This window comes from Candoia aspera, chromosome 7 (genome assembly GCF_035149785.1).
Source record: "Candoia aspera isolate rCanAsp1 chromosome 7, rCanAsp1.hap2, whole genome shotgun sequence".
NCBI lineage: Eukaryota > Metazoa > Chordata > Lepidosauria > Squamata > Boidae > Candoia > Candoia aspera.
In genome coordinates this window covers 28,755,306-28,772,220 of record NC_086159.1, presented here as the reverse complement: position 1 = coordinate 28,772,220, position 16,915 = coordinate 28,755,306, and the positions used below count along the sequence as shown (strand labels likewise).

The following is a 16,915-nucleotide window of genomic DNA, read 5'->3' as shown; positions in this document are numbered from 1 at the left end:
TATGTCCAGAAGGTGGTTCTGGAGAGCTGTGATTCAGTAACCTAGGCCATTGACCTATGGTGTTCCACTGGACTCTATCTTGTCTGCTATGCTGTTTAACATTTACATGAAACCACTGGGGGACGTCATTCAGAGCTTTGGAATAGGATGCCATTCAGCTCTACTGCTCCCTACCTTCTAACTCCCAGGAAGAAATAATTACCCTTGAATGCACCCTAAATCTCAGTAATGGGCTATATGAGAAAACAAGCTAATATTAAATCCAGAGAAAACAGAGGTGCTGTTAGTAAGGAGAAAGTTGGACTCTGGGATTGAGATTATCTCTGGATGGCATTGGAGTCCCCCAGAAAGAGTAGGTTTACAGTTTAGGGGTTTTTCTTGACCCAGCATCGCTGAATTTGCAGCTGGGGTAAGGAGCATCTTTGCACAGTTCTGGCTAGGTGTCAACTGCAACTTTTTCTGAGTTGATTGTATGGAGTGCATGCCCTAAGGAGCTACATTTGGCTCCTATCATTTAGGAAGAAGTAAAAGTAGACCTCCTTCACCAAGCATTTAATGGTTAACTAGTTAATTTATTTTCGTTTTGGTTTTGATACTAATTGAACTCAGAAGTTAAAAATGAAGTCGAACAGTTGTTATATTGTATACTCTATTTTTTATTGTTATATTCTATTTTAAGATTTGGAATAAGCTGCTAGGATGGAAACACGTGTAGTTAAGATCATAGAATTGAAAAGGGACATTTAAATCATAGAGTCCAACCCTTTGCTCCATGAAGTAATCCAAATTAAATCATCTACCTAAGATAGTTGTCTGGGGTTTTCTTGAAGACTTCAAGTGAAGGGGAGCTTTCTAGATAATTGGCTTCATTGTTAAACTATTCTTACCTTTTGTTTTTCAAAGGGAATCTGTTTTTATGTAAAAGAGATACTTAATGGCAATGAATGAATGAATGAATGAATGAATGATTTAACATAATAAAATGAATGGAAGCATTAACCAAAATCACTTGTAATCTTAGTGAGAAATGTTTGTACTAAGATACCAGCAATTAATAATAATCCACAATAAAACATGAAAAAATAAGGGGGGGGAACAATACTTCAGAATATTTCTGTTCTATTCAGGGATGCTGTTGGCCATTCTGGAGAAGTGTGGTGCAATCCCTAAGATCCGCTCAGCCAATGTATCTGTGGGGACCGTAGCAGCCGGCTATCAGGATTTCATCATCTGCGTGGAAATGTTCTTTGCAGCTATTGCTCTGCGGCATGCATTCACATATAGGGTCTATGCAGACAAGCACCTTGATGCACAAGGTACGGAGGACATTACTGAGTCTGTAAGAAGAAGCTGAGAGATTATCTCAGCCGACTTAATTCACTCTCTGAATGCTTCATTTGAGAAGCAGAATGCTTTTTTCCTCCTGTCATATTTGTACATAGATCAGCACCAGATCTGGTTTTCATTTCTTTGAACACAGCTGTGCAGAGATGAAGACAATTTTCTGTAGGATTATAGGTCACTGTCCTGTGAGCTCCACCAGCAGTTTTCTAGACTTACAAGGGACTCCCCTGCATAGATTATGAAACTAGCAAAAGGAGACTAGAAGGCATATTCCTGCTGAACCTTGCATCTGTGTAAAATAAGAGAAATAGCTTTGGAATAACAGTCTTAGCATGAAGAGAGTGGAAATATTGAAGGCACAAGAAGCCAAGTAGTATTTTGACCAATAGTACACATCTCCAAGGATGTAAATATGGGTAGTTGACATTACATTACAAACCTTATGTTCACTTCCTTTTTTAATACTAAAATTGGGATGAGTGCTATTATTTCTTTTATGCTGTTCAGAGTTGATTGTATAAATTTTTGACTATTATTGCTTGAGGAAGAGTTCTGGGTCAACAGCATTGGTGAAATTGGGTGGAGGGTGAAAATAAAGAAATCAACTTGTTATACAACCTGAGAATTACTTGCCTTTTCAGACTGTTGTTTCCCATATCTTCCTCTTTTTTTCTCTCCTCCTTTTCTCTTTCCCTTGCTTTGGGCTCTGGTATCTGGTGCAGCTGTTCCATCATATGGTCCATATGGTAGGTGCCAAGCTCTCTCTGCACTTGTTTGTTTCTTCATTGTTGAGACACAATTTGTTGCTTATTACCACTTCAGCTTCCTGCACTATTTCCCCTAACTCATATGTTAGAAGCAGCAAATATTTGTACTTTGGGAAAATCATCAACACTTCATTAAACATTTTTCCTCAGCACTAGAAAAGTAGAAGAGACTTCCTTCTTCCTGATAGGAACAGCTGTGATGAAAACTTTAAAAAACCTACAGCTACACATCAGAATCTCTAATGTGTTTGTGCATGGCATGACTCACTGCCTTCAGTAATGAAGTATTAGTATATAAGATGCTATTTTGCTGTAATAAATTACAGGTAATCCTTGCTAACTGACTGCCTCATTTAGCGACCATTCAAAGTTACAACAGTGTAAAAAAACAGCTTTGCAACAAGCCTTGCATTTACGACCATTGCAGCGTCCTGCAGTCATGTGATTACCATTTGCATGCTTCTCAGCCAGCTTGCAAAAAGCAGAGTTAATGTCACCATTATGCAAAAGTAAAATTGTAAGTCATGGTCACATAGTGTTTCACTTAGTGGTGGAGTTGCTGGTCCCAATTGTGGTCACTAAGCGAGGACTACCTGTAATATGCCCACCCCTCTGAAAATTAGCTATACTATGGGTTATAACTGCTTTTGTTTCTTTAATTGACATAATGTATTATCTAAGCTATTATGATTATCTTTTTAATATTTTATATATACATGATTATATGTAAAATATTAATGTGCAATAATAATGGCAGATTGTGAACAAAAGTAGCAAGTTTTGGAAGCCAATTTTTTTTCTCTGTAACCGTATGTGATGTATACCAGAATACAGTTTTTCTAATTTCTGATAGCTCTCTTGGTGATTTGTAACTCCAGATTACAGTCTCCCAATTTTTTTTTAACAGGAGCAACAACAAAATAACTCACTCCAAATTATGCTGAAATAAATAAAGTTTTGGAGTTGATGTTTTTGTGAAAGAACTGAAAAGAACACCATATACTTAAAATACATTCACTTCTAATTTGAGGTAGTAACCAAACTTTCTTTAGTTGTCAAAGTTGGTTCCTGCCTAATTCATGCCCTTGTTAATATGTGGGTGCCAACAGAAACTGCTGTAGGTAGCTTTTGACCAGGTTTATGGGATAACTGAGTGGAGAAAAAGCAGAATGTATTCTGGCTACCATTTTTAATATACTGTGTTTCTTTCTAGGACGCTGTGCCCCAATGAAGAGCATCTCTAGCAGCCTTAAGGAGACCATGAACCCCCATGACATTGTGCAGGATGCTATCCATAACTTCTCCCCAGCCTATCAGCAATACACTCAGCAGTCTACCCTAGAACATGGACCACCATGGCGGAATGGCAGTCACATAATTTCACGCTCTCATAGCACCTCTGGTGTCCGTGACAATGAGAAGACCCTGCTCTTGAGCTCAGATGATGAATTTTAAGGGGTTGATGGAACATGCCATAGCCTGGAACTTTCCTTTATTTATTGAACCAGAAACAGGTTATATTCCTTTTTTACATGGTGCTCAAGTCAGGATTGGGCACTTTCTGATGCCAATTGTAAGCAAGGATGATTGTGGCCAATGCGGGTGGTTTGGACTTTCTTTTCTAAAAGCTTAACTAGTGCACATTTCACTTAATAAAAAATTAAAAAACACTAAATTGTCATAGCCTAGAACAGAGGTGCAAGAGGAGTAAAACACATTTTCTTTTGATAACTTTTCTATTATCTGTAAGGGGAAAGGCTGGTATTACAGAAATCAGGCAAACAGTTTCCAAGAAATGAGGCTGTATCTTTATTAATTTGCCACATTATTTGAAATGAAACTGGCAGAAATTTCTTTTCTGCAATATATTATGAAAAGGTACCTCCACCTTCATAATTCCGATTATTTGAGGGTAGAATCCCATCCTTAGCTATTGCCCTTTAATTAATTTTTTAAGTTTTTTATTGTGACCAGGGTTTCTTTTAGTTATATTCCATAGTATGTTATGTGCAATTAGTCTCTGCAAAGGATCTAAAGTGGGAGTGGGGGAAGGCAAGAAATTCGGCATTGAAACAATCCACGGATCTTTTTCCCTTTATAGGAAATATGGCATTTGTGATTTTTTTGTTGCCCAGCATTTCAAGAGAATATGCAAGATATTTTTTGCAAAACAAGGCTTGTGCCATCTGTAGAGGAAGAAATCTCTGTAAGACGCTAATGATCATAATTTCAGGGAAAGCGACCCAAGATAGATGTATATGGATGCATATTCCCAAGGAAGTTGCCCAGGAAATGGAAACATGCATCCCATATATATTCATTATGGGTGAGGGCCATGTTGAGTTATTCTTCTTTAGATCTCATATGATCTGCCTACATACCAAATTCAAATGTGCAAGTCTGCTTCCCTGCATTGATTTAATTTGTGATTTTACACACTATTAGAATCCTGTTGCCTTTTTTTTTTTAATTCATGTGTTTTCTTCTGGAGGAGGAATTGTATAAGCAGTGATACAGAAATCTGTTTTGCCTTGTCTGTCCTTTTTGAGCTGTGCATTTCTTGGACTTTAAATTCCAGAACACCTTTGGCAAGTGCTGTAAATATTTTACCTATGTTAATAGTTAATTTTAAGTGCAGTGGGGTGGCATTTGCCTAAGATGGAGAACATTCCATCTTCCCTTCCCTTATTCTTCTCCTGTACCAGTCTGGCCAAGAAATCTAAACACATCTATGTGGTGTGCTTGCTATCATTTTCTACAGCCCATAAGATTAAAACACGTATGTATATTGTTGTCTGTTGACCTCAATAGGCCAGATGTGTCTTTTTATCTAAGAATCATAGGCTCCCTTCACTGGTTTTGCCAGACACCTTTTAAAGCAGAAAATGGCAATCAGATTAATTGCAATATATTGCACGTCTTTGTTGCTGTTGTGGTTGTGGTTAACTGTGCCTGTTGAACTAACATTGCTGCATAAAAGGGGAATAACATTAGTTATTTATAGGGGGAAAGGAGAATAACATTAGTTATTTATTCCTATATAGTTATATATAGGAATAACATTATTCCCCTCCCAAGTCAACTCCATCAGTAATGCTGGTTCTGTTCGAAGCTGCTGCATCTCCCACATCATGTTGTGGTTATTTGGCACTTATTTCTTACTGTGCTTTTTAACCCCTTCACTGGAGAGTCTAAATGTGAGGATCTCAGGGGGTTGACTCTATGGCTCATTTTCTCTGTGCCTTAACATTCTGTCCTTAAAACACATACACACACCACATCATAGCAAACACAGATCTCTACAGCAATTAACAGCATCCTTTGTCCAAGTTGCACTTTTTTGGACAAGAATGTGTTTGTGTGGAGCTTGGCAGATTTGCTGAAACTTGTGTTATTTTTCCTGGAGTTAGGCTGCTGCTGCCACCACGATTTGCACTTCCCCTTTTCCAGAAGATACTCAACGGGAATTGGGATGGTGGAGGACGAAAGCTCCACTCATGTTTTCTGCCTGAATTGTTAGAGCAGAGAACTTGGGAGATGAAGAAAAGGAGACAGAACAGGAACTTGTTTCTGTAAATGTACAATCATCCACCTGGCTTCATTAGACTTGTACAATATATTCATATGGGCTTGGGCTGACTTTTAAAATCCTATCATTTTTTCTAGGTACCCAGAGTTCCATAGGCTGTCAATAGATAATTGATACCCAATTATTACATCAAAATAGCAGACCAGAGGTAGCTGAACTATGATGCTAAGTTCCTCTGCCAGGAAATCCCCATCTTGTTTTTTTAGCATTAGATTTAGGTACATTGAGCCGCAATGAGCCTTCCTTGCAGACTTTTGCCAAAGTAACATTAGTATTTTTGCAGCTTTTAGTAAAGGAAGGTTGAAGGCTGTTCTTGCATAAATTGTGGAGTTCAGGTCCCTGCAACTGGGGAGTAAGGTCAGTTCAGTTATCCTTTAGTGCCAGCAGTAGGAAATTTTAACTGAATAGGATGACATATGACCTCAATATTTCAAAGAGACGTTGAAATTAGCATTTTCAAGTAGCCAGACCTTTTTCCAGTTTCTAGCTTGTGTAGAAGCCAGAAAAAGACTTGCTGCTGCTTTAAGGAATACACTAATTGAAGTTAAGGTGACTCTTATAAGGCAGCCACATCATTTTTTCAGGCATCTGTAGAAACCTGAACAAGGTCATGCTCCTTTACTGAATTGCAGAGCCTCTCATGCAAAGCCCAAAGCACTTCCAAATAACGTTCAAAGCATGCACAGTCTTTCTATTTATTTCAGCACTGTTTTGCTTCCAAGTAATTTTCCTGACTCTATCTCACTTTCAGTATACGTTGCTAATACTTGCACATGTGAAGAATTTTCAGCATCAGCCTTTTTTTTAACAGAATGGGTGAATAATGTGATTGACTTGCAGATACTTCAATGTTGGGGAGAGCTCTATTTTTCATTTGTATTAATGAATACCATATATAAATATATACTATATGTACGAGCTGATTACTTTGAAGCATCCTATAAGTAGCAGTTTTAAACAGTTTGACACCTACAAAGCAAGTACCCTCAGTCCAATAGCAATGTGACTTTTTCAAAATTAGAGCCATATGGAAGCACCAGTGCTGTGTGATGGGAAGAGTTTATTTCCATACAGGAAACGGAGGGTCCCAACAGGCTTGCTCCTTAGTATGGCAATGATTGTCCATCCCAGTTAGGGTTTCTCAGAGACTAATCACTTAATATATCAGTCCCTTTATACATCAATCCCAGCAAAATAATCTTGGCACTGCCTGCTTCCTGATCAGCTCTTTCCTCCCTCTCCTTGTTTTTTTGCCATGCAACATACTGCAAGTTCAGTTTTTACTATTTTTCCATGTAGTTTAGATATTTGTATATAAATGGGGGGGGGAACTGTATAATAAGACAGAGTTACCTAGTTTTGTACCTACCATGTAATAACTGATGTGAGTTCAGAGACAAGCTGTTGTCTCTATTTTGTTATTTGTGATGTTACACTGCTTTGCGGAAACAAGCAAATATGAGAAATAAAGATAGATAATATAGATTGTATATAATATGTTTCTGGCTGTTTTTTGTTCATTTCCTTTCACATTTTTTTTCTGGAATCACTTTTTAAAAGGTAGCAATTTATAATTTATTCTACACCTTGCAAATGTTGCAGTTAATTGTTTTGATACTTTAATAAGTAAGATAAATGGTTACATGGGGCATGGCAAAGACTATTGAAAAGGGCAGGTATCTTCCAGCCAGTGAAATTTTCCACTTGATACAGTATTACTTTACACAGCATTATTCTAATACAATGGATTCAATGGGAATGGGATTTAAAATCCAGTAGGGATCATTTTCTATGCCTAACACTTGGTTCAAATTTGGGAATTCTCTTGCAGATGTCTTCTGTTGGCACTGAAATAGTGACATTGGAAATACAATATTTGCTCTAGCAATTTTTTTCTGCTTTAAATCTCTAATTCAAATCATTCTGTTCAGTTTATGGCTCACTAACAGCAAAAAGCTGAGCAGAGTGATTTGAATTAGAACAGGAAAGGTTGCTAGAGTAGTAACATGACAACCCGTCATAGCTTTACTGGTCCCAAGAATCTTATTTCCTGCTTCCTTGCCCTCCCTCACACCGCCCACACAGAAATTTTGTTTCTCTAGGTCAGAAGGCAAAAAGTTATTTCATCATATTTTTCTAGAATTAGCACTGGAAGTCTAATGAGGGCATGGTTACATACGACTAGTTAATAGAATGGATAGACTTGGTTCAAATGCTAAGTGTTTTGGTCTGAAAGGTGCTGATTTGCCAATGATCTTGGCAGAGCAGAGGTATCAATTTTAACCTTTGCATGTCTCCATTTTGTGGGGTTGAATTACAGTTCTATATGCTTAGACTTGTTTCATGTCTAAGCCATAAAAGTATTTAATAACCTTTTCAAAAAATGAGGAAGCTATGTGCCTGTTCCATCCATACATTCCTGTCCAACATGAAGAGTGAGGAACAGGCAATGTGCAGGTGGAAGATACCAAGTGTCAACCCCACTGGTAGACCCGTAGACTCCCTGGTGGCCATATACCTTAGGGAGAAGATTGCTTATCATGCATCTCCTCGTCTCCGTGCTTCCTGTGACTCTGAAGGCAGTACAAGAGAACCATCCTTCCCTATTTTCTCATGATTAGGAGCAAAATATTCTATTTCTTGTTCTATTTCAACCATTTTAAGGCACATTCACACAGCAGTTTTCAGTTCATTTCCACCCCTTTAACAACTATCTAGATTCTGGGGTACCAAAACCAAAAACAGCTTGCTGCCATTCCACCCAAAAGGGGAAAAAAAATAAACAAATTGCTAACTGAGAGCAGTGAGGCAAGAATTCAGAGATGGATGTTTATACAGACAGAAGAAATCAAACTGGGCAGGTTTTCTTAGAGATTGTGTAACTGACTAGAGACTTCAGTACTAGAAGGATTAAGACTGGGTTCTCAGCATCTAGCAACAACTGGTTTTTCAAGCAGTTTAAACATGGACAGAATATAGGTGGAAGGAGTAGCAATTCCTCTGTGTAGAGTGAGGGGTGATATTTTTGTTACTAGTGGCAGCTTCAGGCAGGGTGGTGATTGAATTATGTTCTATGCACCTTCCTACTGATCAACCAGAGGACCACTGACTGAGTTATGCTGCTCTCTGCCTGCTCCCAGTGTTTTAAGGCCAGCAGAAGTAAAGATGGTTTGGGGTTGACTTCAAACTGCTTTGGAGAAATTGGAGAGTGGGGATGGTGATGTTGTGGAAGTACCCTTTAATCTATAGTCCTTTAACAAGGACTTGTGTTACATCGCATGATCTCAATGTGTTTGGCTTAACCCCAACCCTTTCTCCATGCAATAATGACATTCATTATATAAATATATGTAACCTTCCCCATGTCCCTAGAAGGAGGATGACTATTTCCGGAGACTGACAGCTAATGATGAGACTACACTTTCACTTCCCCAAAACTTGGTGTCAACAGCTGACTTGTGCTATGCTGCTGGAGGCAGCATTTGTCACATTGTTGACAAACAATATGAAATACATGTCTGTTTATATATTAATTTATTTTCTCTCTCTCTTTCTACTTTCCCTGTTCTAACTCATGCTTGAGTCATTTTCTTTTAATCTTGCAGTCTTTTGTAGCAATTTGTAGTCTTCATGTATCTGTAAAGTAGGAATATACACATTTTTGAATAGGCGGATGAAACCTGGTTTTGGCATTTAAGTGGTGTGTGGGTTGGACCAAGAAACTAAATTTGACATCATTTAAATGTAATTAAAATCCAGGTAATTCAATATATTTTATATAATTTTTATTAACATTTTAAAGAATAATAAGAACTACAACAAACTAAATTAGAAAAAGTGAAAAAGAAAGAAAAAAGCTAAAAGTGCAATAAGAAAATAAAATAGGAAAAAAAGAACAAGAAAAATGTAAAGACATAAAGAAGTGGCTTCCAATATTCTTCACAGCAGTTATAAGTACAATTATAAATTTACCTCTCTCTTTAAAGTTACATCATGACTCTCTTCTTTCCATAATCTATCCTGTCTAATCATCAAAACCATAAATACAAGTTCATTTTTTTTCATTTTTACACAAAAAGTCAATAAGCGATTTCCTATCACCAATAAATGTAGATTGTGTCTTTTCTCTAATCAAGGAAGTTAATTTATCCATCTCAGCAAGATCTGTCAATTTCACCAACTATTCCTCCATAGTGGGTAGTGCCAAATCTTTCCATCTTTGTGCATATAATAATCTCGTCACAGTAACCATATATTGAAATAATCTTCCATGACCCTTTTCTGTGTATCCATCAATCCTAAAAGGAAATGTTCTGGCTTCATTTGAATATTAATATTTAAAGTCCACTGAATCAATGTATGTATTTGATTCCAATTTTTTTTAAAAAAATTATATGTCTACCAAGCATGATAGAATGTCGCTTCATGTTGTTCACATTTCCAACATAACTTTGAAGTGCCTTTATACATTCTAGATAATTTCTCTGGTGTCATGTACCAATGATACATCATTTTATAAAAATGATCTTTAAGATCGTAACATAATGTAAATTTCAACCCTTTTAACCACATATTTTCCCATTGATCCATCTGTATGTTATAACCAAAATTCTTAGCCCACTTTTCCATACATTCTTTAACCTATTCTTCAACAAAAGTTTATACATTTTAGTAGTTACATGTTCATCAACAGTACACAATTGTACTTGAAATTCTGTCTGTCTTTGCTCCATATCATAAAACTTTCTGTCCATTTTGAATCTCTCTGATAACTGTAAATGGGAAGACCATTGACAACTATATCCTTCTGCTATAAGTTGCTCTCTTAATTTAATCTTAAATTCCCCTTGATGGTTTTCCAATAATTCCTGGTACATCAACCATTTTATCCTAAAACAGGGTTTCTCAACCAGGGTTCCGTGGAACCCTAGGGTTCCATGAGAGGTCATTAGGGGTTCCCTGGGAGATCACAATTTATTTAAAATCCTCCCATTTTGAGACCCAGCTGGCCAACAACCAAGCTTGCTGTTTCTCTTCTGTGGAATACTTCTTGAGCTGAGATCCACAGAGGTATTTTCAGGCACAACCTGGGTTTATATCTATTCCATATTCTCAATATGGCACATCTAATAAAATTATTTTTAAAATTCACATTAACTTTATTGTACCATCAGTATCCATGTCATCCAAACCTCAGGTCGTGACCTTCTAACTCTAAAAGTTCTTGTTTCTCAAAAACACCCATTCTTTCATCCAGACCAAACAACAAGCTGCAAAATACAATTTCAAATTCAGTAAAACAATTCTCCTCTTGCCTTTGCATCTTGTCACTGCTTGCCGCCAAACATCCTTGATTAACTATGAATTCTGGAAGCTTATGCCCTAAAATAGTTTCCCCTTTCTTTGGATCTAAACTTCATTTATCTGATGTCCTAGAATTGTGACCTTTTCAGGCCTAGGGTTCATTTGCTTTAGTTCAGTTTGCAGTATATGGACTGTATAGGATTTTAGACAGTCCCTGATCATGTTCTTACCTACTATGACTATAATCCAGAATATTTTCAAGATTATAAAAACCAAAACAGGCTCCAGATGTTGCAGAAGTGCACATTTCCCTGCGGAAGAACTCAAAAGTGCTAAAAATCCCAAGTGGTGATCTTTTCAAGAAAAATGTACCAAATGGCCTAATAAACATGGTTAGTTTGGCACCGGCTGAGTGTAACTGGATCTGCCAAAACCCACTAGCTGCATCAAGCACTGAGACTATCCAAACACCTGCAAATTGTGGAAGAACATCAGCTGTAGAGCAAAAGATGTGCATTTCTTTTTTGACAGACTTGTTCAGCTCTTTCTGGTCTCTGAGTTATGGCTGAACATGTTTTGAAATAATTCAGAAAAAGTGCTTTGGACCTCATGCAAGTACTTTTTTGCTGTTTATTTAAGCAGGCCAACTTTTTCAGGCTTCTATGCAAATGCAAACACCGCCATTTTTCTTGATTGCCGATACCAGTGATGTGTATCAGTCTGTTGATTGAGTTGAGTGATTGTTTCAATCCTTCCACACTGGATAATCCTCTCTGGTTCTATTTTTCCTTTGGGGAGTAGTATTGCTGATACCATGCTGGCTGTATGGACTTCATATGGAATAGCTCCTTTCTTAAACTACCAGCATGGGAGGAATCTTTAAGCTTTCTATTTCTTGGTCAGCCTCTGCAAGGAAGTCTTCACATACACATTGACCATCAGTTGCTTCTTGGCCTAGAGACAGGGGTATTATCTAGACCATTGTTTCTCAACCTCAACAACTTTAAGATGTGTGGACTTTAACTCCAAGAATTCTTCAGGATTGAAGTCTAATTGAAGCCAATTCTGGGAATTGAAGTCTACACATCTTAAAATTGCTGAGGTTGAGAAACACTGATCTAGGCTATTCAGTCCTATTCATGTGAACTTGTTAAAAAAGTTAGTTTGACAACATATCAAACTAATGTGGGATGGGGGAGTGAATTGGGAAAGACTGCTCCAGGATGCACTGATTCCATAAAGGGAAAGCAACATTCCCTGGGGAATAAACCCCATGGCATCTCATGGTGTTTTTTTCCTAGGGAGACCCATGCAGATTGGAAATATCAGAACTGGCTGTTGCCTAATTTAGATAATATTCCTGTCCAGAGGACTGACCACAGAGTACATATATTTTAGATTCTCTGCCTCTGCATTTGGTACAGACTGTAAAATACCCAAGGCAATATGAAATCTTCTGCTGGGGTCTGTGTTAGAAATGAAGCATGCTTTGAAAGCTTTTGTAGACAGCTTGTGAAATCACAGTGACAAAAGTGGTATCAATGTTAAGGCACACTTCATGTGCACTGATTGCAAAGATATTTTCCATCATCTGGCAGAAATATTAAGGACATTCAAATGAAGTGCTTGATGGTACCACTGTTTTTATTAATTTCTCCCACTACTACTTGATAGGTATAGTTTAGTTTAGTTAGTATTACTATAGATAGCTGCAAAATGACCTATTTATGATAATCAACTTTCTCAGAAGAACATTTCTGGCCTCAGTGCATTACTTTCTCAAAATGAGACCCCTTCAGCTGTACTAGTGTGGATGCCCTTGATCATGGAACAAAGCTTATCTGATGGGGCTTTTTCTATTTCTCTATGGCTTTGTTTGAATGCTGGTTTCTTTTGTCCTTGACGGTTCAAAGATTCTTATCATGTCTACTACCCTTCTACAATTAAAGCAGCTTCCATCTGTAGCTTTTCAGACAGCTTTCTCAACCCTTTGACCCCGGAGGAACCCTTGAAATATTTTTCAGGCCTCAGGGAACCCCTGCACATTCAGGCTCAATCATAGGCCAGAAGTTACAAAAGTATTATATTTGTTTCATAGGTAGGCCCGTATATATACACTAACAGTGTTCTTAAACTAAAAATAAAGAATGAAACTTACCTCTTTAATGTGAAGTTGCCTGAATTTGAAATAATTTTTTAAATAAAACGTGATCTCCCAGGGAACCCCTAGTGGCCTCTCACGGAACCCTGGTTGAGAAACCCTGTTTTAGGATAAATCCTTGCGCAAAATACAATCTGCCTGTCTGTAATAGTTTCATTTCTCTTATCTCAGAACTCAGTCATCTGCTTTTGCATGGAAACACTTCATATAGGCTTCAGGCTTTTGTATGTGAGAGAAAGCCCTTTTATGGATCAGGGTTTTTTGGGTACAAAATATTTTTTTTTCCAAAGAGAAAGAGTCATTCCTACCTGCAGCAGCAATGGTGAAACACTTGCAATTCACTCCTTTTGGTCCATGGCAGAAAAGGGGATACATTCCTGGATTCCTCCTTTTGCCATCAATTTGATAGCAATGCTGGACTGAATAACTGCTGCCAATTATACCATCTGGTAGGCTACTGAAATCAAAGACTGGTGGAGAAGACACTGGCCAGCTGGGTCTCAAAATGGGAGGATTTTGTTTCATTTCGTAGGAATCTCTATAGCTACAACATGGTTCACACTTCTGGCACTGTATTTGTTCCTTACAAACTGGCCTGAGACTTGCATCTGAACCACAATAAGTTAATTTACAATAACTAAATGTATAAACTGCTTGCCATCCTTAATCTGTTTTTCCAAGTAGATGGCCTCCTTCACCTTGGTATCCTTACCATACATAGAATTGGCCCCTCTTTCTATTCACTGATTAGAATTGCATTTCACTACAGTGAATAAATGATCTTGTTCTCAACCCACAGCTGACCCAGTGATGCATCAGTTCAGATCCATTTACAGCTTATCATGAATACATGTGATACTTAGTCTGGCTTTCATTATTGTATGTTCTATAGGACATGGAGATTGCAGGCTGTCTTTAACTCCTGAGCAGAAAATATTATATGGTACCAGACTGGTGGTGGAGGAAATACTGCTCCAGGGAATATGTAAACACTGCTTAACATGGTTTTTGCCAAAAAAGTAAATTTATTTATTTATTTATATTTCAAATTTCTATCACCGCCCATTTCTCCCGAAAAGGGGACTCTGGGCGATTGTTTGGTAATTTGTTAAATCTTCCCAACCTGTCCCACCAACCCAATACAGAGTGTTTTTTTAAAACTGTTACTACTGTAGAAATGTTTCATTTAAATGAGCCAAGTGCAATTTACTTAGAAACCAATTGATTTTGAGTTGCTGATAGAACCAGTCTCTTAAGTAATGTGTGCTTGTGCTGGTTTCCCCTGAATGTGAAGAGGAACCTTTTTATAATGATGATAAAGCTATGGAATGTGGAATAGACAAGTCCAGTTGCCAAACTCTGACCTGTAGGTCACATTCCAGGACATATTTCCTTCAGCTGCCTTGCTCCATATTCATCTTGTTTTAGAACTGCTTTTATCTGGCACAGATTGCTTATTGGCCTGCATAGGTCAAAGTCCCTGTGTCACTATTTTAATACTTTTGTGCCCATGGCAGTTATAAGTTTATGTTTCTTCTGCTGATTTTTTGGTTTAGATGTGCACAGCTGCTACTATTGCGATTTCCTTTAAAGTCAGGAAACTTCCTCTTGATTAATGCAAGGTCATTCTTCAGTGTCAGTGAGATCTGATTTATCCTTCCAAAGCTATCTCATTCGGATATCTTCTTTGGGGACAGTCGCTGTTTATTGAAAACCCACAGATCCACCTGCATTATTGAAAGTGCTACAAAAACAGATAAGGGTTGAACTGAATGAAATGCATCTCAAAGTACAACTGCTCTGGATGTGGTTGTTTATATGGTTCTGTTATTAGTATGTCTTAACGTACAGTGAGTTCAGTATGCAAGAATTTACCTGTTTGTTTATAAGAAAGGCCAACTGACTGCTTCAGACCTCACGCCATGGTTCAGCAATAAATCACTGCTCTTCAGACCTTTAACGTCTTATTCAGCACTTGGCAGAAGATGCTTGGATGTGACTCAGCTAAGGTAGAATTGCTACTGCAGACAAGGAGGAGGCCTGAACACAATACTTGATTACCTACCACAAAGTCAAGAAGTCAGAGCCTTCATAAATACATCAGTGCTTAAAAGTTTAAACAGAGGGACACAGTGGTGCTGCAGGTTAAAACACTGAGCTGCTGAGCTTGCCGATCAGAAGGTCGGCGGTTCAAATCCGCATGACGGGGTGAGCTCCCATTGCTAGTCCCAGCTCCTGCCAACCTAGCAGTTTGAAAACATGCAAATGTGAGTAGATTAATAGGTACCGCTTCAGCAGACACGCAACGGCGTTCCGTTTAGTCATGCCGGCCACATGACCACAGAGGAAGTATCTACGGACAAACGCCGGCTCTTCGGCTTTGAAACGGAGATAAGCACCGCCCCCTAGAGTCAGACACAACTGGACTTAATGTCACGGGAAACCTTTACCTAAGAGTTTAAACTGGACTTTTTCTGTCTGCCCTTTGAGGTTAGGAGATATTTGGCTGCTTTCTTGATACCTTTACGAGGCTACTGAGATATTTCTATGTAACATGTCTCTTTAGCCTGGGAACTGCTGCTTCTCAGCCCTTACAGCTTGTGTATCAGTTTGGTTCAAAACTCAGTCTGTTTACACAGTGGATTTGTGTTTGTTGCTATAGGATGATGCAGAGGTACAAATGGTTTATTTTGAAATTGTGAGCAAAGTGGTCCATCTAGCTTGGAATTACCTGTGCCAGAGGTAAGAAACATGCTTGTAATCCCCTTCTCTTCTGCAGATAAAATGCTTTACATGTTTAGAAGGTGGTCTGAAAAACACATTACCAGGTCTTTGCCACAGTTATTCCCCAGGACTTTGGGGCTCTGTCATCCACCAGAAAAGGGGGGAAAAGGTGACTGATTCTGCTCTCACTGTCCAGAAAGAAGCCTTGACAACCGCAGCCTGGTAACCATGAGAAGGGTTTCTGAATATTTGTTTCCATCTAGTCATTCCCTGAGTATTTGCAGCCCAGGTATATGGAAGTGTTTGAATTTATACCCAGGTATGACTCTGGGTAAGGTGGGGCTCAGTGTGATCCAGGTGGATGAGAAACTGTGGAGGCTTAAAGGTAATCTGAAAGATAAATGGGCAACTGGGTTGTGTGCTGCACTGGGGTTGTGCAACTGTGAAAGAGAGATCCTGAATGAAGGTTAGAAAAATGAGTTCAAGGCTTTGGGTTTGCATTTTGGATCTCAAATGTCACCTCTGCCGCATAATAATGGCAAGCAAATTACTTGTTTAGCCTCGGAAGATTTCTGTAAGAGTCAAAAACTGTAGCTTTAAATGAGTAATTATGTATTCCTAAATTCAAACTTGTTTCATCTTTTATAAGGTTGGACTAATAATTTGTACAGTATTTTAGTCTCATCAGTTTTCCCACAAAATGTGTTTATGGTTGGCCAAATGACAGCAGCATTTTGTAGTGCACTAAAATCTCATATACACCCATCATCCTTAAAAATTGGAAAATACTCCCAATAGTGGCTTTCAATAACTCAGAAGCAGACTTGTGTCCCCTCAGCCTTACCTGGGGTTGTCAGGAGCTGAAAGTGCATGGCAGATTCCCTACCATGTCTGCAAATGATCAGCAGACATAAAATTAATGCTGTGTATTCATTTTCAATGAAATTCCTGGAATTGATTCCTAGATCTTCAGCATTGTACCACTGTACCTTTCGTTTTCACAAGAAAAGAGCATATGTCACTTAC

General features: G+C 38.2%; 1 protein-coding gene across 1 annotated transcript in view; it reads left to right on the top strand.

Moving 5' to 3' along the window:
* The window catches only part of TMEM184B (transmembrane protein 184B), a 35,694-nt gene extending 28,499 nt beyond the window's left edge, over positions 1-7,195 (top strand). The window contains exons 8-9 of the mRNA XM_063309527.1: positions 1,128-1,316; positions 3,325-7,195. Of these exons, the coding sequence (XP_063165597.1) occupies positions 1,128-1,316; positions 3,325-3,566 (431 nt within the window). The 3' untranslated portion in view covers positions 3,567-7,195. The remainder of the gene's footprint in view (positions 1-1,127; positions 1,317-3,324) is intronic.
* The last annotated feature ends 9,720 nt before the right edge of the window (positions 7,196-16,915 follow it).